General features: G+C 41.3%; 1 protein-coding gene across 4 annotated transcripts; it reads left to right on the top strand.

Moving 5' to 3' along the window:
- The first annotated feature begins 6,566 nt into the window (after window positions 1–6,566).
- LOC139163055 (zinc finger and SCAN domain-containing protein 2-like) lies at window positions 6,567–25,469 on the top strand. 4 transcript variants are annotated; one of them, XM_070743991.1, is made up of 4 exons: window positions 6,576–6,598; window positions 10,542–10,587; window positions 12,653–13,859; window positions 22,728–25,469. In XM_070743991.1, the coding sequence occupies exons 3-4, from the start codon at window positions 12,927–12,929 to the stop codon at window positions 23,925–23,927; spliced, it is 2,133 nt and encodes a 710-aa protein (XP_070600092.1). In that variant the 5' UTR covers window positions 6,576–6,598; window positions 10,542–10,587; window positions 12,653–12,926; the 3' UTR covers window positions 23,928–25,469. The 4 variants fall into 4 exon arrangements, 2 of the variants coding, with proteins under 2 accessions (XP_070600092.1, XP_070600091.1); XR_011558402.1 differs by lacking the exons at window positions 12,653–13,859; window positions 22,728–25,469 and adding an exon at window positions 17,891–18,076 and having other exon boundaries at window positions 6,567–6,598; XR_011558403.1 differs by lacking the exons at window positions 12,653–13,859; window positions 22,728–25,469 and adding an exon at window positions 17,069–17,172.
- The last annotated feature ends 787 nt before the right edge of the window (window positions 25,470–26,256 follow it).

The following is a 26,256-nucleotide window of genomic DNA, read 5'->3' as shown; positions in this document are numbered from 1 at the left end:
TAGTTTTAGATTAGTTATTTATATTAATTGGATTTTAGATGTCTTATTGTATATTGTTTTTTTTTAATATGTTGTGAGACACCTGGAGTCCACGGAGAGGGGCAGCATACAAGTCCAATCAATCAATCAATCAATCAAATGAATGATCTGTATTAGTTATATTTGCCACCTTGAATTATTTCTACATATAATAAAGGGGATATAAATATATATGTATTGACGTATTTTTATTCAGTAAGAAACAGAAACATAGAAGACTGACAGCAGAAAAAGACCTCATGGTCCATCTAGTCTGCCCTTATACTATTTCCTGTATTTTATCTTACAATGGATATATGTTTATCCCAGGCATGTTTAAATTCAGTTACTGTGGATTTACCAACCACGTCTGCTGGAAGTTTGTTCCAAGGATCTACTACTCTTTCAGTAAAATAATATTTTCTCATGTTGCTTTTGATCTTTCCCCAACTAACTTCAGGTTGTGTCCCCTTGTTCTTGTGTTCATTTTCCTATTAAAAACACTTCCCTCCTGGACCTTATTTAACCCTTTAACATATTTAAATGTTTCGATCATGTCCCCCCTTTTCCTTCTGTCCTCCAGACTATACAGATTGAGTTCATTAAGTCTTTCCTGATACGTTTTATGCTTAAGACCTTCCACCATTCTTGTAGCCCGTCTTTGGACCCGTTCAATAACAAAATGTATATAGCGACTCAACTCCATTCAGCATTACTGGCTAACATTGCCCAAAGCCTGGAATTCAATCCTGATGGCGCTCGGGATTTTCAGCCTTCCATCCTTCTGAGATTGATAAAATGAGGATCCAGATTGTTGGGGAAAATATGCTGACACTGTAAACCGAGAGTGGTATAAAGGAGTAGGGGGTGGTATATAATTCTAAGTGCCATTCAGGCGAGGGCTGCCGCTGCTTCCAGTCTGCTGAAAGTGCAGCTCCACGTCTCCAGTGTGCACGCATGTGTGTCCAAGCAAGAGTTTACTTCTGCGCTTGCACAGGAAGCAAAATCTTGGGATGTGTGCATGTGTCAGATTTTGGTGATTTTTTTACTTCTGCGCATGCATAGAACAAGTCTTGCTTGAATGCACATGCACACATCTCAATTTTCACTACTGGTGCGATAGCATCAACCGTACCGGTCAGAACCCACTATCCCCTGTCCTAATGTTTCTTACTAGAATCATGTACAGTGATCCCCCGATCGTTGCGAGGGTTCCGTTCCAGGACCCCCCGCAACGAGTGGGTTTTCGCGAAGTAGCGCTGCGGAAGTAAAAACACCATCTGCGCATGCACAGATGGTGTTTTTACTTCCGCAGCGCTAGCGAGGAGCCGAAGATTGGGGGCGGCGCGGCTGTTTTAAAACGTCGCCGCCGGCATGGGGGGCTTGCCAGCACCCCCCGGACCCCCAACCCGGGTTTGGGGGGCTGCTAGGAAGCCCCCCATGCCGGCGGCGACATTTTAAAACAGCCTCGCCGCCCCCAATCTTCGACTCCTCGCTAGCGGGCAGGCAGGCGGCGGACAAGCCGTTCGCTGGAGCTCGCTCTCGCCGCTTTCCAGCTGAGTCCTGAAGCGAATTCGCTTCAGGACTCAGCTGGGAAGCGGCGAGAATGAACGGCGTGGGCGGGCGAAGGGCGGGCGGCAGCGAGGAGTTTGCGTGGGCGGTGGGGAAACTCCTTGCTGATGCCCGCCGCTCGCCCTCCCGCCAGCAAGAGGGGGAAGACCCAGGGAAGCCGCCCAGCAGCTGATCTGCCGGGCGCCATCTACGCATGCGTGCCCATAGAAAAAAAGGGCACACATGCGCAGATGGTGTTTTGACTTCCGGGTTGAAAAATCGCAAATTAGCCTGTTCGCAATGGTCGGGGATGCAATAACCGGGGGATCACTGTATATAACAATTGTTATATCTTTGTAAATACCAATACAGTGGTACCTCTACTTAAGAACTTAATTCGTTCCGTGACCAGGTTCTTAAGTAGAAATGTTCTTAAGTAGAAGCAATTTTTCCCATAGGAATCAATGTAAAAGCAAATAATGCATGCAAACCCATTAGGAAAGAAATAAAAGCTCAGAATTTGGGTGGGAGGAGTACAGTCGCTGCCAAAGGAAGAAGGTGAGGTGAGGGGAATAAAAAAAAAATCCAAAACTTTAAGGCTTTAAAAAAAAAAGGGACTCTGAGGCGACGAGGAGCAAACGCTTCCCATACACCCGGTGCGAGGCTGCCTCCCATACACTGCGCCAGAGAAAGAAACCCAGGTGGGCGAGGGGGTTACGCCACCAAAAGGCTCCTCTGGCAGCCCAGAAAAGCCCAAGATGGCCGGGATTAAAAGAAAGGGCAGGAAACTGACCGGGCCTTTGTGCCACTCTCAAATTTCCTGGGAAATTTTTCCGGGCTCGGATTCTTAAGTAGCAAATGGTTCTTAAGTAGAGGCCAAAAAATCTTGAACACCCAGTTCTTATCTAGAAAAGTTCTTAAGTAGAGGCGTTCTTAGAGGTACCACTGTACATACTTGACAAAACAAATAAAAATTAAATAATAATAATAATAATAATAATAATAATAATAATAATAATAATAATTTATTAGATTTGTATGCCGCCCCTCTCCAAAGACTCCGGGCGGCTCACAACAATAATAAAACAATATTACAATGAAACAAATCTAATATTAAAAACATGTAAAACCCCACCATTTAAAACCATGCAGCAAACACATACCAAACATAAAATATAAAAGCCTGGGGGAGGTGTTTCAGTTCCCCCATGCCTGGCGATACAGGTGGGTCTGTATAAATTTTATTTCTTTATTTTTATTTTATTTATTTGTTTTGTCAAACATGTATAAGATAATAGATATACAGTAATATGAATACACGAAATGGATACGAATAAATGGGGTTGTTAGGACAGGGACGTTAAGCAGGTTGGTGCGCTTATGCATAAGTCCAAGAATGGGGTGAGGTCAAAAGTAGATAGTCTAAGGTTAAAGTTTTGGGGATTTGGGGAAGAAACCATTGAGTCAGGTAAAACATTCCAGGCATTGACCACGCTGTTGCTGAAGTTTTTAACAGGAAAGTGAACACAAGAACAAGGGGACACAATCTGAAGTTAGTTGGGGGAAAGATCAAAGGCAACATGAGAAAGTATTATTTTACTGAAAGAGTAGTAGATCCTTGGAACAAACTTCCAGCAGACGTGGTTGGTAAATCCACAGTAACTGAATTTAAACATGCCTGGGATAAACATATATCCATTGTAAGATAAAATACAGGAAATAGTAAAAGGGCAGACTAGATGGACCATGGGGTCTTTTTCTGCCGTCAGTCTTCTATGTTTCTATGTTTCTATGAAGTTGTATTTTCTTGCAAATGAAGCTCTGGGCTCAATTGCAGTGGTGATGCAGTGATGGTGAACCTATGGCATGCGTTCCACAGATGGCGCACGGAGCCGTATCTGAGGGCACGTGAGGCGTTGCCTTTTGTCAGCAGCATTGTGTGCACTGGCTAGCTGATTTTTGACCTTCTTTTCATCCATTTTTGCTCTCCCCGGGTCAAAAATGGCCAAACCAGAAGTTCACTTTTGTGCTCAACCTCAGCCTCATTTTCTCTGTCAGAGGTTTTGAGGAACCTCTTCGGCTTTGGACAGTTGCAGCAAGATCAGTCCGTAGCTCTTTTATTGGCTACACGGGCCTTCAGGAAAGCCTCTCCAGCTGCAGAAGAAATGGGCCGCAGTGTGTGAGGCCTGGTTGCAACTATCTCAAGGTAAATAGGGCAGATAGAAACATAGAAGACTGACGGCAGAAAAAGACCTCATGGTCCATCTAGTCTGCCCTTATACTATTTTCTGTATTTTATCTTAGGATGGATATCTGTTTATCCCAGGCATGTTTAAATTCAGTTACTGTGGATTTACCAACCACGTCTGCTGGAAGTTTGTTCCAAGGATCTACTACTCTTTCAGTAAAATAATATTTTCTCATGTTGCTTTTGATCTTTCCCCCAACTAACTTCAGATTGTGTCCCCTTGTTCTTGTGTTCACCTTCCTATTAAAAACACTTCCCTCCTGGACCTTATTTAACCCTTTAACATATTTAAATGTTTCGATCATGTCCCCCATTTTCCTTCTGTCCTCCAGACTATACAGATTGAGTTCATGAAGTCTTTCCTGATACGTTTTATGCCTAAGGCCTTCCACCATTCTTGTAGCCCGTCTTTGGACCCGTTCAATTTTGTCAATATCTTTTTGTAGGTGAGGTCTCCAGAACTGAACACTTCCTTTTGTTTCTGAACTTCGAACTTCCATTTTTCACCATCCCCAATGGGCCTACTGGAAATCCAGAGGCTTCAGTGAGATCTGTGCGCATGTGTGTGTTTTGGGGGGGACAATGCAGGTGTATTTGTGCATGCTCAGGGCATTGCATCATGGACATGGGCGGTCCCTGGCTCTCTGGGACCAACTCCCCCCAGAGATTAGGACTGCCCCCACCCTCCTCGCTTTTCGTAAGTTATTAAAAACTCATCTTTGCTGCCAGGCATGGAGAAATTAATGCACACCCCAGTTGTCAAGGTTGGAGTATGGTTTGGTTGGATTGGATTGTGTTATTATTTTATTATAAGGGTTTTAAATTGTATTTTTTTAACAATTGGATTTGTACACTGTTTATGTTGTTGTGAGCCGCCCCGAGTCTTCGGAGAGGGGTGGCATACAAATCTAATAAATAAATGAATAAATGAATGAATACATACATACATACATACATACATACCCGCCATCACTGTTGCCAAGGTTGGTGTATGCTTTGGTTTGATTGGATTGTGTGATTATTTTATTATAAGGGTTTTAAATTGTATTTTTTAACAATTGGATTTGTACAATGTTTATGTTGTTGTGAGCCGCCCCGAGTCTTCGGAGAGGGGTGGCATACAAATCTAATAAATGAATGAATGAATACATACATACATATATACATACATACCTGCCATCACTGTTGCCAAGGTTGGAGTATGGTTTGGTTTGATTGGATTGTGTGATTATTTTATTATAAGGGTTTTAAATTGTATTTTTTTAACAATTGGATTTGTACACTGTTTATGTTGTTGTGAGCCGCCCCGAGTCTTCGGAGAGGGGTGGCATACAAATCTAATAAATGAATGAATGAATACATACATATATACATACATACCTGCCATCACTGTTGCCAAGGTTGGTGTATGCTTTGGTTTGATTGGATTGTGTGATTATTTTATTATAAGGGTTTTAAATTGTATTTTTTTAACAATTGGATTTGTACACTGTTTATGTTGTTGTGAGCCGCCCCGAGTCTTCGGAGAGGGGTGGCATACAAATCTAATAAATGAATGAATGAATACATACATATATACATACATACCTGCCATCACTGTTGCCAAGGTTGGTGTATGCTTTGGTTTGATTGGATTGTGTGATTATTTTATTATAAGGGTTTTAAATTGTATTTTTTTAACAATTGGATTTGTACACTGTTTATGTTGTTGTGAGCCGCCCCGAGTCTTTGGAGAGGGGCGGCAATCAAATCAAATCAAATCAAATCAATACCCGCGCAAGCTATCATGCGAGCACACCCTTTTGGCACCCGAGCTGAAAAAGGGTTGCCATCACTGAGCTAGGGCTAGATCATCCTGGAAAATACCAACAAGAACAACAACAGAGTTGGAAGGGACCTTGGAGGTCTTCTAGTCCAACCCCCTGATCAGGCAGGAAACCCCACACCATATCAGACAGATGGTTATCCAACATCTTCTTAAAAACTTCCAGTGTTGAAGCATTCACAGCTTCTGGAGACAATCCCTTCCACTGATTAATTGTTCTAACAGTGATGAAATTTCTCCTTAGTTCTAAGTTCCTTCTCTCCTTGTTTAGTTTCCACACATTGCTTCTTGTTCTACCCTCAGGTGCCCTTAGGTTGACTCCCTCTTCTTTGTGACAATCTCTGAGATATTGGAGCACTGCTATCATGTCTCCTCTGGTCTTCTTTTCATTAAACTAGCCATGCCCAGTTCCTGCAACCGTTCTTCATAGGTTTTAGCCTCCAGTCCTCTAATCCAGTGTTTCCCAACCTTGGCAACTTGAAGATATTTGGACTTCAACTCCCAGCTGGCTGGGGAATTCTGGGAGTTGAAGTCCAAATATCTTCAAGTTGCCAAGGTTGGGAAACACTGCTCTAATCATCTTTGTTGCTCTCTGCATTTTTTCTAGAATCTCAACACCCTTTTTTGCATCGAAAAGTTATAGATGTCACTTAGTACTTAGTGGAAAAGTACTTAGCACTTAGTGGAAAATGGCAATTCATTAAAAAAAATCTTAAAAGCATTAGATAGGGACCGAATGAGCGCATTGTCACTAGACAATAACACCACACCAGGCTGAGAAACCTCCACTCTAATAGCGGCATTGGTGGTGGCTGAGATTCGACACCTAACGGGAGTGATAGAGTTAAAACCACTGAATATTGCTAGAAAGGATTTAGCAGGGTAAACAGGAGATGGGGAGAGGAGCTTCCTCTTTCGGCTCACCGGTAGGCGATGGTCCAAGCAGCAGCTGGAAGGTGAGTCGTGGTCAGGTCGGAAAAGAAGCCGGGAGCAAGTTAGGGCCGCCCGCTTTCCTCCGTTGTGTAAAAGCAGAGTAACATCTTCCATCTCACCCCGTACTTTATTCCACCTGTGCTGCAGTCATTAAAACTGATGCCCACAATTTTCTGGTGGTTAGATTTAAAAAGGTCGTCTTCAAATTAAAATGAATTCCTTCATTTGACTATTTTATCTCTCTCTCTCTCTCTCTTTCTCTCTCTCTCTCTCTCTGTGTGTGTGTGTGTGTGTGTGTGTATATATACAGTATAATCTATCAATTTATTATCTCTATATTATTTATTATTTATCTGTCTATTTGCCTCTTATCTATCTATCTATCATTTTTCTATCTTTATCTTTTTATCTCTTTATCTATCTTATCTATTTATCTATAAATTTATCTCTCTCTCTCTACCTCATCTATCTATTTATCTATCAATTTGTTATCTCTCTATATCTATTATTTATTTATCTATTTACCTATCTTATCTATCTATCATTTTTCTATCTCTTTATCTCTTTATCTATCTATCTATCTTATCTATTTATCAATTTATCTCTCTCTATCATCTATCTATCATTTTTGTATCTATCTTTTTATCTCTATCTATCTTATCTATTTATCTATCAATTTATCTCTCTCTCTCTACCTCATCTATCTATTTATCAATTTGTTATCTCTCTCTATATATCTATTTATTATTTATTTATCTATCTATTTACCTATCTTATCTATCTATCATTTTTCTATCTCTTTATCTCTTTATCTCTCTATCTTATCTATTTATCAATTTATCTCTCTCTATCATCTATCTATCTATCTATCATTTTTGTATCTATCTTTTTATCTCTTCATCTATCTATCTCTTATCTATTTATCTATCAATTTATATATCTCTCTCTCTACCTCATCTATCTATTTATCAATTTGTTATCTCTCTATATATATCTATTATTTATTTATCTATCTATTTACCTATCTTATCTATCTATCATTTTTCTATCTCTTTATCTTTTTATCTCTTTATCTATCTACCCACCTACCTATCTATCTGATTTATAAGCTATTAGATTTATAAGTCTAATAGATTTATTAGATTTTTATGGATCTGTTGTTTTCTTGCCAACATTATGGGACTGAACTACCACTGGTCTCTTTTAGGATTTTACTTTTTTTTACTTCCATGAATAAAATAGGAATAGAATTAGGAACAGAACAGAACTACCCTGGAGGTCTTCTAGTCCAGCCTCCTGCTCAAGCAGGATAACCTATACCAGTGATGGCGAACCTTTTTTGGTTCATATACCAAAACGTTGTGTGTTTGTGTTGCACGCACACATGTGCCCACACCCATTCTCTCCCCCTCACATGCATGTGCACCACCAACCCCACACTGCCCTGGCCTTGTGCACAGGCCTCACTGAAGCCTGGGATGGTAAAAAAAACAAGCAAACCGGAAGTTCAGAAAAATGGACTTCTGGTTTGCCCATTGTGCTGTTTTTTATAATCCGGAGGCTTCCGGAAAGCTTCCTGAAGCCTTGGAATGCGAAAAACAACACAATGGGCAAATCGGAAGTCTATTTTTCTGAACTTCCGTTTTGCCCGTTGGGTGGTTTTTTGCACTCAGGGGCTTCAGGGAAGTTTCCCTGAAGCCTCCAGTGTACGAAACGGCCTTCCCCAAGGCTGAAAATCAGCTGACTAGCGCATACATGTGCGCTGCAGTTGACATTGTCTTTGCATGCCCTTCAATATGGCTCTACGTGCCATCATGGACCTATTTATTTATTGGATTTGTATGCCACCCCTCTCCGTAGACTCGGGGCTGCTAACAACAATGATAAAAAACAGCACGTAACAATCCAATTAATAAAACAACTAAAAACCCTTACTATAAAACCAAACATACACACAAACATACCATGCATAACTTGTAATGGCCTAGGGGGAAGGAATATCTTAACTCCCCCATGCCTGGCGGCATAAGTGAGTCTTGAGTAGTTTACGAAAGACAGGGAGGGTGGGGGCAGTGATGGCAAACCTTTTTTTCCTCGGGTGCCAAAAGAGGGTGCATGTACACTATCACACATGCGTGAGTGCCAACACCCATAATTCAATGCCTGGGGAGGGCGAAAACAGCTTCTCCCGCCCCCCAGAGGCCCTCTGGAGGCTGGAAATGGCCTGTTTCTCAACTTCTGGTGGGCCCAATAGGCTTGTGTTTTGCCCTCCCTCAGCTCCAAAGGCTTCCCTGGAGCCAGGGGAAGGTAAAAACGCCCTCCCCCATCCCTCTGGAGGCTCTCTGGAAGTCACAAACGCCCTCCCAGAGCTTCTGTGTGAGGCCAAAATCAGCTGGCCGGCACACACATGCATGTTGCAGCTGAGCTAGGGCAACAGCTCGCGTGCCAGCAGATATGGTCTGCATGCTACCTGTGGCACCCGTGCCATAGGTTCGCCATCACTGACCTATACCATTTCAGACAAGTGATTGTCCAATCTCTTTTTAAAAAACTCCAGGGATGGAGCACCCATAATTTCTGAAAGCAAACTGTTCCACTGGTTAATTGCAGTGTTCCCTCTAATTTTTTTGGGGGGGCGGGGCGGAAAAGTATAGTGTCTGAGCGGCAATCCCTTCGGGACTGGGCGGCACAGAAATAATAAATAAATAAATAAATAAATAAATAAATAAATAAATAAGCAAGCAAGCAAACAAACAAACAAACAAACAAACAAACAAACAAACAAACAAAAAACCCACCCTGTTTTGCCTCAGAGAATTTCAAAATAAAATACTGTACTGTGTGTCTATAACAGTGAGCTCATAATAGGGCAACTCTATCAATATCAAAATGCCACTTAAATAGTTGAGCTAGTTTCAAACTAGATTTTGATTTTCCTTCTCTCTTCCTTACTCCCATTCTTTTTCTTTCTCTTTTCCTTCCTCTCTTTTTTCTATCTGTTTCTCTCTCTTCCTCTCTTCCTCTCTCTCTCCTTCCCTCTCACTCTTTCCCTCTCGGCTTCTGGGCAGGTTTGGAAAACTCTGAGTTGATGATGATTTTTAAGTGAGCGATTGCTCACTGCTCAGCTTAGAGGGAACTATGGTTAATTGTCCTTATTGTTAGGAAGTTTCTCTTTAATTCCTGGTTGCTCCTCTCTTTGATTAGTTTCCAACCATTATTTCTTGACCTACCTTTTGGTGCTTTGGAAAATAATTTGACCCCCCTCTTCTTTGTGGCAGGCAGCCTGTCAAATACTGGAATACTGGTATCATATCTCCACTACCTCTTCTTTTCTTTAAACTAGCCAGGCCCAAACACCTGTAGCTGTTCTTCGTGTGGTTTTGTATCCAGCCTCGTAATCCTCTTAGCTGGTCTTCTCTGAACTTTTTCCAAAGTCTCAACATCTTTTAAGTAGTATGGTGACCAAAATTGCTTGTAGTGTTTCAGGTGTGGTCCTGCTAGGGTTTTTCAAAACAGCAGTAATACTTCACGTGATCTTGATTCTATGCCTCTGCTTATATCACTCAGAATTGTACTAGCTTTTTTTGCTGCTGCTACTGCCCATTGCTGGCTTATATTCAAATGACCATCCACTAGGACTCCAAGGTCCCTGTTACAGCTACTGTTTTTGAGCCAGGCCTCACCTAATCTGTACTTATAACTTTGATTTTTTCCCTGCCTGAATGTAAAGTTTTGCTTTTCTCCACATTAAAATTTATTTTGTTGGATAGGGCCCTTTGTTCAAGTTTATTAAGATCTTTTTTGGATCCCAAGTTTGTCTTCTGTGCTGTTGTCTATTTATCTATTCCTGTCAGTTTAGTATCATCTGCAAAATTGATGAGTTCCCCTTCTATTTATAAAGATATTGAAGAGTACTGGGCCTAAGACTGAGACTTGTGGTAACACACAGCTAAACATATTTTTCAGACTATAAGCCGCCCCAGTGTATAAGACCCACCAAGATTTCAAAGAGGTAAGTAAGAAAAAAAAAGTTTTCTCACTGCTGTTAAGAACTTCCAACAGACACTAAAAGAACGGTTGGTAATGGCCTTTAAAGCCCTACATGGCATTGGACCAGTATACCTCCGGAATCGCCTTCTACCGCACGAATCCCAGCGGCCGATAAGGTCCCACAGAGTTGGCCTTCTCCAGATCCCGTCGACCAAACAATGTCGTTTGGCGGGCCCCAGGGGAAGAGCCTTCTCTGTGGCAGCCCCAGCCCTCTGGAATCAACTCCCCCAGAGATTAGAACAGGCCCCACCCTCCTTGTCTTTCGCACGTTACTCAAGACCCACCTATATCGCCAGTCATGGGGGAACTAAGGCTTTTTTATATTTCATGTTTGGTATGTATGTTCTGTATGGGTTTTTTTTAATTGTTGGGGGTTTTGTACAATTTTTATTATTAGATTTGTCCCATTGTTATACTGTTTTTTATTACTGTTGTGAGCCGCCCCGAGTCTTCGGAGAGGGGCGGCATACAAATCTAATAAATTATTATTATTATTATTATTATTATTATTATTATTAATTGAAGGACAGGTGGTGCCCAGATTACAAACCTTCCCTTAGTGAATGTTGAAAGTTATGCAATAAGGGCCCCTAGTGTTTATGAACAAGTTCCAAAAGTATGAATCTTGCAGCACAACGGCAGTTGCTTGCCCTTATGAACAAACACAGAGGCTCTGCAACATTCGTCTTGCACACAGCCGGCCAAAATGGAGGTTTGGAGGGGGGAATCCAATGCTCTGTTCGGGCTTTCACAGGCTTTTGCTGGCACCTTAAAGCCAGAATTGGAGCTATTGAGGGGCGGACAGTGTTCCCTGTAAGCTGCGCGTGTGCGCATGCGCGCGGCCCAAAATACCCCCCCGCGCACCCTTTTTCACGGGTGCGCGCTTCCCATCCCCCTGCCAGCCCGCGGGAGGGGGGCGGGGAGGCGCCAGCAGTAGAAGGGAAGGGAGCCGCGGCTGCCCCTGCCTCCCCACGGTGCCTCCGGCCCCCTCGGCCTTTCGGCGCTGCCCCCTGCCTGCCTGATCCGCCTTCTCTGCTCCTCCGCCTCCTGCCTTGGGGCGCAGCTCCTCCCGCACCAGGAACGCATGCCCTGCCCGTCTCACAGTCCCTTTGCCAAGATCACTTTCGTCCCGGGTTCTCAGCAAGGGGGTTGCAGGAGAGGCGGGCCAGACGTTCTCACAGCGGAAGCCGCTGAAGGTGATATTCAATGTCGGGGGTGCGCGGGCGGTTGGGCGCGCTCCCCATCCCCCTGCCAGCCCGCTCGGAACATTCAAAATAAGAAAAACCTTCGCCGGCAGAGAGAGAGAGAAAGAGAGAGAGAGAAAGAAAGAAAGAAAGAGAGAGAGAGATGAGAGAGGAAGGAAGAGAGTGAGGGAGAGGAAGAAAGCAAGAGAGAGAGAGACAGAGAAAGCAAGAGAGAGAGAGAAGAGTGGAAGGAAGAGATAGAGAAATGATAGAAAAAAGGGGAGAAAAAAAGAAATGAGAAAATGATTGAGGCAGAGAATGACAGGAAAGAGAGAGAAACAGAGAGAGAAGTGACTCTTGATTTAAAGCATATGGTAAAAGCACTTAAATAGTAACAGAGAAAAAAACCCCCAGCCCTCACCTGTTTTTATGAATAGTTATGTTTTTGGTTTTGCTGGTTGATTTAGTTTTAATAGTAATGGATTTTGGTTTTTTTTAATTATTAATTTCTTTTAATAAAAAAGAAGGGATTTTTTTTCTTGTTTGTTTGTTTGTTTGTTTATATTTATTTATTTATTTACTTATTTACTTACTTATTTATTTATTTATCTATTTATTTATCTATTTATTTATCTATTTATTTATCTATTTATTTATTTATCTACAGTATTTATTTATTTACTTACTTACTTACTTACTTACTTACTTACTTATATGCCACCCAGTCCCAAGGGGACTGCCGCTCAGACACTATACTTTTCTGCTCACACTGAAAAAAAATTAGAAGGAACATTGGGGGCGGATACTCCAGAAAGTGTAAAAACTCTTCTCCTTCCTCAGCAGATGAGAGACAAGGGAGAGAATAACAAGAAAAAAAGTTTTGAATTGGAAAAAATAGAGTATGTGGAACTGAACCAAACATTACGTAAGAAGTCAAAGGAGATAATATTGGAGTAAAGAAAAAGTGGAAATAACTGGAAGAGTTGGAAGAAAAAGGTTCCTTGGATAGCCAAAATAGTGAGACACAATCTGGTGAGACACAAGAGGACTCCCAGTAGGGAGAAACTCTTTGAATGTCCAGATTGTGGAGAAAGTTCCAAACCCGGTGTTCCACAAAATGACTGACATGGAAGAGAAACCATATGAATGTCCGGATTGTGAGAAAAGTTTCAGTTTCAATTCCAAACTGGTGATACACCAGAGGATTCACACGGGAGAGAAACCATATGAGTGTTTGGATTGTGGGAAAAGTTTCAGTCAGAATTCCAACCTGGTGAAACACCAGAGGACTCACACTGGAGAAAAACCATATGAGTGTCCAGATTGTGGGAAAGATTTCCGGGATAATTACAAACTGCTGAAACATCAGAGAATTCACACAGGTGAAAAACTATATGAATGTCCAGATTGTGGGAAAAGTTTCCAGCAGAATTGCCACCTGGTGGATCATCAGAGAACTCACACAGGAGAAAAACCATATAAGTGTTTGAATTGTGGGAAAGGTTTCAGTCAGAATTCCAACCTGGTGAAACATCAGAAGACTCACACTGGAGAAAAACCATATGAATGTCCAGATTGTGGAAAAAGTTTCCAGCAGAATTCCAACCTGGTGGCTCATCAAAGAACTCACACAGGAGAGAAACCATATGAGTGTTATGATTGTGATAAAAGTTTCAGTCTGTATTCCAACCTGGTGAGACATCGGAGGACACACACAGTAGAAAAACCATATGAGTGTTTGGATTGTGGGAAAAGTTACAGTCGGAATTCCTGCCTGGTGAAACATCAGAGTATTCACACAGGCGAGAAACCATATAAGTGTTTAGATTGCAGGAAATGTTTCGATCATAATTCCCATCTGGTGAGACATCGGAGGACTCACACAGGAGAGAAACCATATGTGTGTCTTGAATGTGGGAAACGTTTCAGTCGGAATTTCAGTTTGGTGATACATTACAGGACTCACACAGGAGAGAAACCATTTGAGTGTCCGGATTGTGGGAAAGATTTCAATGTTAGGTCTAGACTTATAAATCATGTAAGGTTACACATAGGGGAGTAACCATTGAAATACCAAGATTGTAGACCACCGATCCTCAAACTATGGCCCACCGGCCGGTTATGGTCCACCAATGCAAAGTTACCTGGCCTGCTGAGTCTCCCCCCTCAGTCACACCCTTTGCCCCGCTCCTTGCTGCCTGCCTTATCTTGCAGTGAGCGTCCACTCCAGCCACACTTCTGTTCAGTTCTGGAGACCTTTAAAAAAAAAAAAAATATTTTAATTAAATTTTTTTTACAACAAACAAACAAACAAAAAAAATCTTTAAGAAAAAGTGCTCATCACCAATAAACCCCACTACCATTTAGGGGGTTAAATGATTTACAATAAATTTCAATTTCTTCCTTGGCTCCAGTTTACATTTCTTTATATACAAAAAGTGATTGGAATTTATTTTTCACATTGTCGTCATAAATTCTACTTAAGATATAATTTTTCACCTTATTCCATCGTGCCATCAGCTTCTTCAATTTATTTTCATCAAAGTTATTTAATCTTATTTCCATAATTTCGAAGTGGATGTGGTTCACCATATACCAGTACCAATTCTGGATTGTCCATTTATTACTACCCTTCCACCCTAGTACCACTACTGCTTGAGCGCCAGTTCTGGAGACCTCACCTACAAAAAGATATTGACAAAATTGAACGGGTCCAAAGACGGGCTACAAGAATGGTGGAAGGTCTTCAGCATAAAACGTATCAGGAAAGACTTCATGAACTCAATCTGTATAGTCTGGAGCAGTGATTTTCAACCTTTTTTGCGCCGCGGCACATTTTTTACATTTACGAAACCCTGGGGAACATTGAGCGGGGTGGGGGGTGGGGACTAAAAAAAGTTTGGACAAAAAAAATCTGTCTCTTCCTCCCTTTTGCTCTATTTCTCTCTCCCTCTTTCTCTTCCTTCCTTCCTCTTTCTCTCTCTCCATCCCTCTTTCTTTCTCTCCCTTTTCTTTTTTGCTCTCTTTCTCTCTCCCTCCCTCCCTCCCTCTATGTCTTTTTCTCTCTCTCCTTCCCTCCCTCTCTTTCTCTCTCTCTCTTGCTTTCTTTCTTTCTCTTGTTCTCTTTCTCTCTTTCTTTCTCTCCCTCTTGTTCTCTTTCTCTCTCGCTCGCTTTCTCTCTCTTGCTTTCTTTCTCTCTCTCTCTTGCTTTCTTTCTCTTTCTTTCTCTCTCTCTCTGAGCTTCGCGGCACACCTGACCATGTCTCACGGCACACTGGTTGAAAAACACTGGTCTGGAGGACGGAAGGAAAAGGGGGGACATGATCGAAACATTTAAATATGTCAAAGGGTTAAATAAGGTCCAGGAGGGAAGTGTTTTTAATAGGAAAGTGAACACAAGAACAAGGGGACACAATCTGAAGTTAGTTGGGGGAAAGATCAAAAGCAACATGAGAAAATATTATTTCACTGAAAGAGTAGTAGATCCTTGGAACAAACTTCCAGCAGACGTGGTTGGTAAATCCACAGTAACTGAATTTAAACATGCCTGGGATAAACATATATCCATCCTAAGATAACATACAGGAAATAGTATAAGGGCAGACTAGATTAGTGATTTTCAACCTTTTTTGAGCTGCGGCACATTTTTTACATATACAAAATCATGGGGCACATTGAGTGGGGGAGGGAGTGGGGGGGGGCTAAAAAAAATCTGGACAAAAAAATTCTCTCTTCCTCCCTTTCGCTCTATTTCTCTCCTTCTTTCTCTCTCTTCCTTTCTCCATCCCTTTCTCTCTTCCTTCCTCTCTTTTTTGCTCTCTTTCTCTCTCCCTCCTTCCCTCCCTCTCTCTCTCTTGCTTTCTTTCTCTCTCTCTTGCTTTCTATCTCTCTTTCTCTCTTGCTTTCTTTCTCTCTCTCTTTTGCTTTCTTTCTCTCTCTCTCTTGGTTTCTTTCGCTCTCGCTCTTTCTCTTGCTGAGCTTTGCGGCACACCTGACCATGTCTCGCGGCACACTGGTTGAAAAATACTGGACTAGATGGACCATGAGGTCTTTTTCTGCCGTCAGTCTTCTATGTTTCTATGTTTGGTTGTTTCACTGGTTGAGTTGCACTTCTGATCACGCTGCTGCCGCCAAAGATAAGGCTGAAGGCCGAAGGGTGCAGGGGAGGTCCAGCTGACTGAAGGGTGATGAAGCAGGTACAGCCACGTGATCCAGGGCTGATGGTTGAGTAGCGGAGGGGCTGCTCCTGCCTTGAAATGCAGGTCCATTGCCAGCTTGTAAAGTAGCACTTTAAAAGTGGGTGGGTGGTGTTGTGAGTGCTCCTTGTCCACCTCAGGTCATGTCAGTAAGCAACTCACCTTTACCGGCAGGCTTGGGGCTGTTGAGTGTTACATCTAACGCCTCCCGATGATCAGAATGTGTTTGGGATGAATGCGGACGGTTGTTTTTAATGAATTGGGGTTTTAGATCATTAAAACAGTTTCTAAGTGGCTTGGATCATAAATCGGCTGAGCTGAGCTGTCTGACATTTTTTTTTTTACATTTTGAAAAAAAATTATTGGTTTAAAATACATATATACACATTTACAAAAATATAAGAAAAGTGGATAAAAGATAAACAAACCATAAAACAAAACAAGACTAAACAAACACATACAGACAAAAATAATAGTAATAATATAATTAATTACTTATTTAAGTACAATAAACTTAATAACTATAACAATAAACAAATAGTATAATATATATTATTTAAATTTAAATTCTCTTAGGAGGAGGAAAGTCATAAGTCATCTTCTAATTTCAAATTATCTTCTGGTGAAGTATACAATCGGTATCCACTGTTTTTTTCCTTTTGGTTATTCATAGGCGCCTTCATGCATTCTTATTTAGTTAGTTTAATTTCATACAAATTTTTTCCCTAAAAATTACTGTATATAAATCATTTGTAATTTGTTATATCAAAAAAGGGAAAAAAGGTATTGCTATTGTTGTATTTTAATTTGAGTTTTCATTTCTTCTCTTAAACCAATCATAAAAGTACTTCCAAGTTTTATAATAGTCGGAGTCTTCCTTGTTTTTTAATTTAAGAGTTAATGCATCCGATTCGGCACAATCTAATATTTTTTTTAGTATCAATGCATCGTCAGGAGGTTTTGGTTGTTTCCAATATTGGGCTATTGCCATTCTAGTTGCAGTCAATATATGTATTAATAAGTAATATTTATTTTTATCTATTTTTTGGTCTGACATTTTTAGACTGTGCACCATCAATCAGTTGTTGAATTTCAACATTTAAAAGAGTATTGGAACTTTTACTCACGATTTGAGCAGATGTTTCTTCTGTAAGAAGTAAATCTGTTTCTTTTGGAATTTCTGTTTGATCAGAAGGTCGTGTCTGCATTCTTGCAGCACATTTTTCTTTGGTGTGATTTATCATAGAGAGAAGGTCATTTATCTGGCTGTCAGACATTCCGGAAAAGAAAGACTCTGTGAATAATTGTCTTCTCCTCTTAGCAGGCATTACAAATTAAAGTTTTGCAGGCTTAGATAAGAAAACCAAACTCCTGCTACCATGTCACGGTTTCAATGATTAATGTCCGTTTAAACACTAACCTACCGCGGAGGTGATGGACTGAGAGCCCAATCATTTGTCTTCAAAACAAGATTTCTTTTTATTATAAAAGTACAAAACAAATATGTCGCGAGGGACAAAGTAATAAAACATGGCTTCACATTGTAGAGGTATGTAGAGAGAGAACAAAGAGGATGAAGAAAGAGGATGTGATGTTAGAAAAGGCAGGATGTTACATCATAATAGGAGGATCTTAATAAAGCACACACAGTTAAGTATTTAATTACTGAATGTCTCTGGGGCTGTCAATATTCAGCGTGACAATTTTTAAGTTTAGATTTCTTATATACAGTGTTCCCACGATTTTCGCGGGTCCAAACTTTGCGAACTTTGCCCATACCACGGTTTTGTTAAAAAATATTAATTAAAAAATACTTCGTGGGTTTTTTTTCTATACCATGTTTTTTCCCGCCCGATGACATCATACGTCTTCACCCAACTTTAAGGCCTCCCTTGACAACATCGTTGCACCGTACAGAGCCATGTTAGCCCAGAAAAAGAAACTGCGCCAACAACTACGATGAAAACCAAGAGGTCTGTCACGCCATCGCCTTCAGCGTCCATTGCAGAAGTGCCCGATGAAATGGTGATTGGATAAGATCCTTAGTTATGTTAATAGTTTTTGCAAATAAATAACAAAAAAAAAATTATTGTTAATAAGTAATTATGTTTATAAATATCAGGATCACCAAGTGTCTTATTCCAGTGTTTCCCAATCTTGGCAACTTGAAGACATTTGGACTTCAATTCCCAGAATTCCCCAGCCAGCATCTGCTGGCTGGGGAATTCTGGGAGTTGAAGTCCAAATATCTTCAAGTTGCCAAGGTTGGGAAACACTGTCTTATTCAATGGTGAGTACCAGTGAGTAAATGGTTGTTAAGGGAATGGGAAATGATAATTTAGGGGTTTAACCCTGGTACCCTCCTCGCATTTACTATACACTTGGTTCTAGCTACTGGAATGGTTTTTTTGAATACATTTTTCACTAGTATACTAATTTGAACATTTCTGAACACAATGAAATGAAAATTGAAGTGAAAAAAATAATGCTTATTTGTTTATTTTGCTCATCAAACCCCACCCCCTGTTTTTGTGAAATTTTGTTCATTTTCATCTAGATTAGGCTGCAAAATCTGACTTTTTTTGACCGTCTTTGATATTGGGAAACTAATTTGAACATTTCTGAACATAATGAAATGAAAATTGAAATGAAAAAATTGATGCTTATTTGTTTATTTTGCTCAGAAAAGGGCCTACCCCCCCACGGCTGTGTGCACTTTTTTCAATTTATAGATAGAATAGCCTGCCAAATCAGACTTTTTTTGACCATCTTTGGCATTGGCATACTAATTTGAACATTTCTGAACATAATGAAATGAAAAAAAATGATGTTTTGAACACTTGGAGTCCTCCGGATCATATGTGACCCGGAGTAAAAAAGGTTGGTTCTGGCTACTGGAATGTTTTTTTTGAATACTTTTTTCACTAGTATGCTAATTTGAACATTTCTGAACACAATGAAATGAAAATTGAAGTGAAAAAATTAATGCTTATTTGTTCAAGCCATTCAAAAAATGTGTGTGTGAGAGAGATCCCTAAACCCCTCACCTCTCCCAAGGCAGCCACATCCTTCCACTAACCTGCTTTTATGCTCTATTCTCCACTGCCACGTACAGGGCAAGAAAAGTAGCCTTTGGGACTACCTCCAACTTTTTGACATACTTTTTTGTGGGTGTGAGAAGTTGGAAGGTCTGAATTTCTGGTATTTATTTTTTTACCATAGTTACACAGACTACCTCTGCTGTCCTATACATGCAGCAGAGAATGGAGCTGGGAAGCGGGTTGGTGAAGGGATGTGTCTGCCTTGGACATGTGTGTGTGTGTGTGTGTGTGTGTGTGTGTGTGTGTGTGTGAATGAGCGAGAGAAAGAGATCCAATAGATCCAAACTCAGTTATTGTATACTAGGACTGGTGTTAGTGTGTTCACTCTGTCTCACACATGCAAACACACACATGGAGGTTTGCAGGAACTCTTCACCCTCCTGGCAAGGCTGCTAAGATCAAATGCTGCAACGTTCTACTTGTCAATGACTACTTCAGCTTCAATCGCAACAACACAAGAGCACGCAACAGATTCAAACTTAATATTAACCGCTCCAAACTTGACTGTAAAAAATATGACTTCAGCAACCGAGTTGTCGAAGCGTGGAACTCATTACCTGACTCAGTAGTGTCAACCCATAACCCCCAACATTTTCCCCTTAGACTATCCACGATTGACCTCTCCAGGTTCCTTAGAGGTCAGTAAGGGGTGTGCATAAGTGCACCATCTACTGGAAGAAGAGGAGCACTCAGCATGAGTACTTTTAGCAAAAGTGAGGTCCATTACACAAAGTCTAATACAGGGGTCCCCAACCTTGGGCACTTTGAGACTTGTGGACTTCAACTCCCAGAATTCCTCAGCCAGCAAAGGAATTTCTGGGAGTTGAAGTCCACAAGTCTTTAAGTGGTCAAGGTTGGAGACCCCTGGTCTAATACATAGAATAGACAACAGAACAGTGATAGCGAATCTATGGCATGGGTGCCAATAGTGGGCTCTTGGAGGGTTTTTTTTGCTTGCAGAGAGCCTCTGGGGGGATGGAGGGAGGGCGTTTTTACCCTCCCCCAGCTCCAAGGAAGCTTTTGGAGCCTGGGGAGGGCAAAATACAAACCTAGTGGGCCCACCAGAAGTTAGAAAACTGGCCATTTCTGGCCTCCAGAGGGTCTCCAAGGAGCTGTTTTTGCCCTCCCCAGGCATTGAATTATGAGTGTGGGCACTCGCATATGCACGATAGAGCAGGTAAATGCTTTTTCGGCACCTGAGGGGAAAAAGATTTGCCATCTCTGCAATAGAGTCTATTATAATTAAAAGTAAGATAAGGTTAGTAGGTGGAAATTTAGGATTAGGTAATCTAATTGTAATTAATATTAGCAGTGTGTTGAAATACATTGCGAACTTATTAAAGATTGAAAAGTATGAGGATTTTGAGATATATTCCCAGGAATGATGAAATTTTGTTAATATTTAGCCTTACTAGTAAGCCTAGATATTTGGGATATTGGGTAGAATAATGGGTAATTGTTAAAGTACTAAATACGTACAGTTGTGAAAAGAAAACTAAATAAAACATGATTTTAAAAAAACAATAAAACCTTATTACAAAAACTATTAAATCCCTTATGTAGCAGGTAGCACAATGCAAAACCTCTGCATTTAAAACTTATTTACCCTGGAAATGCAGAGCACTTCTAGTAAAGTTGATGACATTTGCACGTCATTTCTAGCCCCCCCCCTCCCAAATGGAGGTTTCCTTTGGTTTAGTCGCCGCTTGTGGTAAAAGAAGTTTCGGGCACAGCTCCAGGGACAAGGAGCGCCCTCTTGGGGCACCTGAAAGGAAAGGCTTGGGATGCAGCCTCGGGGAGAAAAGCTATGGATGAGCCCAATGGGAGTCGAATAGGACTTGATGGCACTAAAGGAAGCACGGAACCAATGAGGACCACTAGATGGCACTACAGAAAAGCAACAGCGGCTGAGCTATTCTAGGCAAGGGGGAGAGGCGGAGATTGAACGGGTTGAAACAATAGAGTAGTAAATCGTTACAGCGGTTGTGGAGACGATGCGAAGGACAGAATTAATTCCTTTTCCGGGTCACCCTCGGGAGGAGGATGTCGTCGGCGGATCCCTTTGTGCTGTTTTAAGGGTCGGAGCGGCTCCTAGGAGGCGAGTGGAGGGAAGGTCGGAGGAGAAGCCGGGAGCAAGTCGGGGCCTTTGTCTCCCTCCACGGTGTATGAAGCAGAGGAAGCAGCGCGGGTGAACTGTGTTGGCTACTGGTAAATATTCTTTCTCTCCCCAAATGTTTTGTTATTCTTATGCTCCGTGATTTAAAGCAGCTGCCTGTGATTTTTCTGGAGGTCTTGGGAGATTATTTTTTTTTAAAAAACTCATTTTTAACCACTTATTTCCCTCGCCCTTCAGGTAACACTTCATTCCTTGTGATGTTATTGACATTTGGTATTGACCAAATAGATGCAGCTGCTTTTGGAGCTCCCTTTTTCTAGACCTTACTGTCTCGTTCACTTTGAACCTAATGGAGATTTCTGTGTTAACAAAAGACAGAAACAGATGCCATTTAACAGACTTAAAACCAGTCCTGACCAGAAGATCTCTTGGAGCCACTGGTGTACTGGTGCTTCCATATCCCAAATCCTTGTGAGCCAAAGGAAATCAGTCATATAATTTGAGTTAATGCATTTCTGCCTTTTAGAGAGTTTTGGGGGCGATTGAGAGCCAATTACTAAGGCACAGGGCACTTAAGATCAGTTTTCTACCAATTACCGCCTTCCAAATGTTATTCGGAAGCTGCCTGGGAATATTTAATGCTGGAACTCCTTTGGAAATTGGGAAGGCTTCTCAGAGGAATTCTGCCTTCTAGTGAGATTTAAACCCTGCAAAAATGCAGCTGGAAAAATAATATCTCCCATTTACTGTGTTTCCTGGAAAATAAGACCGAGTCTTTATTAATTTCTGCTACAATAGATGATGATGATGATGATTATTATTATTATTATTATTATTATTATTTATTAGACTTGTATGCATTAGGGCTTTTCCCCCCACACACAAGGAGCTGCGTAGTGCATCCGGAGGACTGGTGCCACCACCTCGATTGGAAGCAGTATGGCAGGGTTGTCACCATTAAAAATTAAAAACATTACATGAAGCCCAAACACTAGCTGTTTTCTGTGTTGGCCATGCCCACACCCACCTTCAGGGCTGGAGATCTTACCTGTGGCTTATTTATGAGATAAGACATATTAGGCACAAACTATGGCTTATTTTCTGGTTGGGTCTTGTTTTCTGGGAACTATAGTAGATGTCCTGCATGTAACATTTATCCTGCAGGTATGCAGTCAAAATGGAGGCTTGGAGGGGGGAATCCAATGCTCTGGTGCTCCGCAGGTCTCGCCCTGCAAGTTGCAAGCTGAATTGGAGCTCCTGAGGGGCAGATACCACAGATAATGTAAAAATTCTTCTTCCTTCCTCAGCAGATAAGAGACATGAGAGAGAATAACAAGAACAAAGTTTTGAGCTGGAAAAAAATATATGTGGAAGTGAAGCAACATTAACTAAGAAATCAAGGAAGATAATATCCGAATAAAGAAAAAGTGGAAATAACTGGAAGTCAGTCGAAAGGAAAAGTCTCTTGGGCAACCAAAATGATGACACACAATCTGCTGAGACACACAGGAGAGAAACCATATGAGTGTCCGGTTTGTGGGAAAAGTTTCAGTACCAATGCCAACCTGGTGCCACACCAGAGGACTCACACAGGAGAGAAACCATATAAGTGTTGTGATTGTGGGAAATGTTTCTCTCGGAATTCTAACCTGGTGATACACAAGAGAACTCACACAGGAGAGAAACCATATGAGTGTCCAGTTTGTGGGAAATGTTTCAGTGACAATGCCAACTTGTTAGTACACCAGAGGACTCACACAGGAGAGAAACCATATAAGTGTTGTGATTGTGGAAAATGTTTCTCTTCGCATTCTTACCTGGTGATACACAAAAGAACTCACACAGGAGAGAAACCATATGAGTGTTGGATTTGTGGGAAAAGTTTCAGTAATAACGACAACCTGGTGAAACATCAGAGGACTCACACAGGAGAGAAACCATATAAGTGTTATGATTGTGGGAAATTTTTCTCTCGGAATTCTAGCCTGGTGATACATCAGAAGACTCACACGGGAGAGAAACCTTATGAATGTCCAGATTGTGGCAAAGGTTTCAGTCAAAATCACATCCTGGAGCAACATCAGAGGACTCACACGGGAGAGAAACCATATAAGTGTTGTGATTGTGGGAAAGGTTTCTCTGCTAATTCTAACCTACTGACACACCAGAGGACTCACACAGGAGAGAAACCATATAGGTGTTGTGATTGTGGGAAATGTTTCTCTCGGAATTCTAGCCTGGTGATACATCAGAGGACTCACACAGGAGAGAAACCATATGAATGTCCAGATTGTGGGGAAAGTTTCATTCGCTACTCTTACCTGGTGATACACCATAGGACTCACACAGGAGATAACCCATTTGAGTGTCTAGATTGTGGGAAACAATTCACAGATAATTCCAACCTAGTGGTACATCAGAGGACACACACAGGAGAGAAACCATACAAGTGTCCCGATTGTGACAAATGTTTCAGTCTGAATTCTCACCTGGTGATACATCACCGGACTCACACAGGCGAGAAACCATATGAGTGTCTAGATTGTGGGAAACGTTTCAGTCAGAATTCCCACCTGGTGAGACATTATAGGACTCACACAGGAGAGAAACCATATGGGTGTCCGGATTGTGGGAAAGATTTCAGTAGTAAGTTTAGACTTATAAACCATGTAAGGATTTATCATGTAAAACAGAATATCTCCTGAAAATAAGGTCAAGGCTAATTTTTGGAGTGGGTGAAAATATATGTTCACCCACCCTCAAAAATAAGCCCTATGAAGAGGTGGGCGTCCCCTTTAACATCTTTTCACCCTTAATTATCACGAGTAAGTGTTATAAAGTAGTTAGATACAGACTGATGCTACCGCTGCTTCTCTTTTGCTTCCCTGTTGTCAGCTCAGTGTGCCAAGCCTTTGGGCCGGAGCGAATTTTCCCCCCGCCCAAACACAGGGTTTCGCCACCTGCAGTGGGGGGGTTGCACCCCACTCGCTGTCCGATACTTCCCCTTACTCAAATTCCTCTCACCGGGAAGAATTTTCCCCACTAAAGTGGTTTTAAGGCAAAAAATCTCGAGTGTAAGCAAGGAGCTGCTAACTGACACGTCGCTTCAGCTTGGCCCCACCCCCGGAAGTCCCAGGCCAATTCAAGGCTTCTTGGTCCCTTTATTGGATCAGTTGAGTCGCTTCATCTGCCATTAACAAAACAGCCGATTTGCGGTGCTGCTCATTTGTGGTGCCTGCACATCCACCAATTATGCCTGCAAAAGAAGCCGGAGCCCATGCAATGCACCCCGCAAGACGCCCCCCTTAACTAACAGTGATAGTCGCAGCAGCAAATTCCGTCAATGGAACAGTAAGCAAAGGCATGGAAGTTCATACCCCTGGGACATTGAGGAGACGCCATTGCTGATGTGCAATCAAATCTCCTCCCTCCACCTGCAGATCGCTCTTTCAAACAGGAGTTTCACCAGGAAACCCTTGTTTGTGTCCAGTTGGGCTTGAACGGCTCAAAAATGGGGGATTTTCCTGCCTCTCGCCCTCTTCTGAAGCTCAGCATAGACTGAGAACAGGGTGAGAGGCAGAAAAACCTCACCTCCCCATTTTCAAACCATTCGCAAAAACGTGTGTGTGAGAGAGAGATCCCTAACCCCTCCTAAGGCAGCCACACCCTTCCGCTAACCTGCTTTCCTGCTCCACTCTCCACTGCCACCTGCAGGGCAAGAAAAGTATGTCTGGACTACATCCAGCTTAGCTTTTTCATGTGTGTAAGAGTACTGTAGTTGGAAGGTCTGAATTTCTGGTTTGTTTGTTTTTTTGCCATAGTAAAAAAAATTTTTTTACCATGGTAATGTAGAATTTGTATTATTGGTGTTATCTTTGTTTAGACATTTCCTAGACATTTGGGATATTGAAATTATGGTGGAATAATGGGTAATTCCAAACATATTAAATGTTAGTAATTTAGTACGGAGTCTATGGAGAGGGGCGGCATACGAATCCAATAAATTATTATTATTAGTAGTAGTAGTAGTAGTAGGGGATAACAAATACATGGTGCAAATAACAAATACATGTTATTTATGTTTTAATGAATTAATGGAAAGAATTATAAAGAAAGAATGGTGCTGTTGAAATTGGAAGTTCAAGGTTATGTATACTTATTTGTATTATTGTTGTTACCTTTGTTTAAATAAGATATGAAACGGGCAATACACTGTCCACAAAATATGTATGGTAGAGAAAAGAAAACTGTAAATAAAACATTAATTAAAAAAAACAACGAAACCTTATTACAAAAACCAATAAATCCCATGCAGGTGGCAAAATGCGAAACCTCTGCATTTAAAACGTATTTGTCCTGGAAATACAGAACACTTCTAGTAAAGTTGATGGCATTTTGATGATCTGGGAATCCCAAAAACGTGATTCTTGCTTTTGTTCAATTTTGAACTTAACCAGGCCCACTGGTCTTATCTGATTATGTTCATGTCAGGTGCTCTTACTAATTATGTTCATGTCTTGCTCAAAACTGGTTATGTTTCTCCTTGCAAGGAATCAAGTTGGAGAAATTAACCACAGGATTAGCGGCATATAAATGTAATAAATATAAACAAAAATCTGGTTACAAATCATGTTGCTTGTATGGAGGCAACTCTTCTTATCCCAATGCTTAGGGACGGCTAGAACTTTCTTACTTTACAGATGACAGGAGGATAAAGGCCAGTGGTGGGATTCAACCAGTGTTACAACCAGTTCGCCGATCACATGCTGAGCCCCAGATCACAATTAAGACTCAATTGCCACGTTTCTGAATTTGAATCATGTGACAGTGGGGATGCTGCAGTGGTTATGATACAAATGAACACAAGTCAGTTTTTTCAGTGCTGTTGTAACCTCACATAATCACTAAAATGTTGACTTTTTCTTTTATGTACGCTGAGAGCATACGAACCAAGACAAATCCCTTGTGTGTCCAATCACACTTGGCCAATAAATTTCTATTCTATTCTAAATGAAAAGCTATAAATCCCAGACT

Source organism: Erythrolamprus reginae, chromosome 2 (genome assembly GCF_031021105.1).
Source record: "Erythrolamprus reginae isolate rEryReg1 chromosome 2, rEryReg1.hap1, whole genome shotgun sequence".
NCBI classification, from domain to species: domain Eukaryota; kingdom Metazoa; phylum Chordata; class Lepidosauria; order Squamata; family Dipsadidae; genus Erythrolamprus; species Erythrolamprus reginae.
The sequence above is the reverse complement of the archived record's forward strand: the minus strand, read 5'-3'. Positions and strand labels throughout refer to the sequence as shown.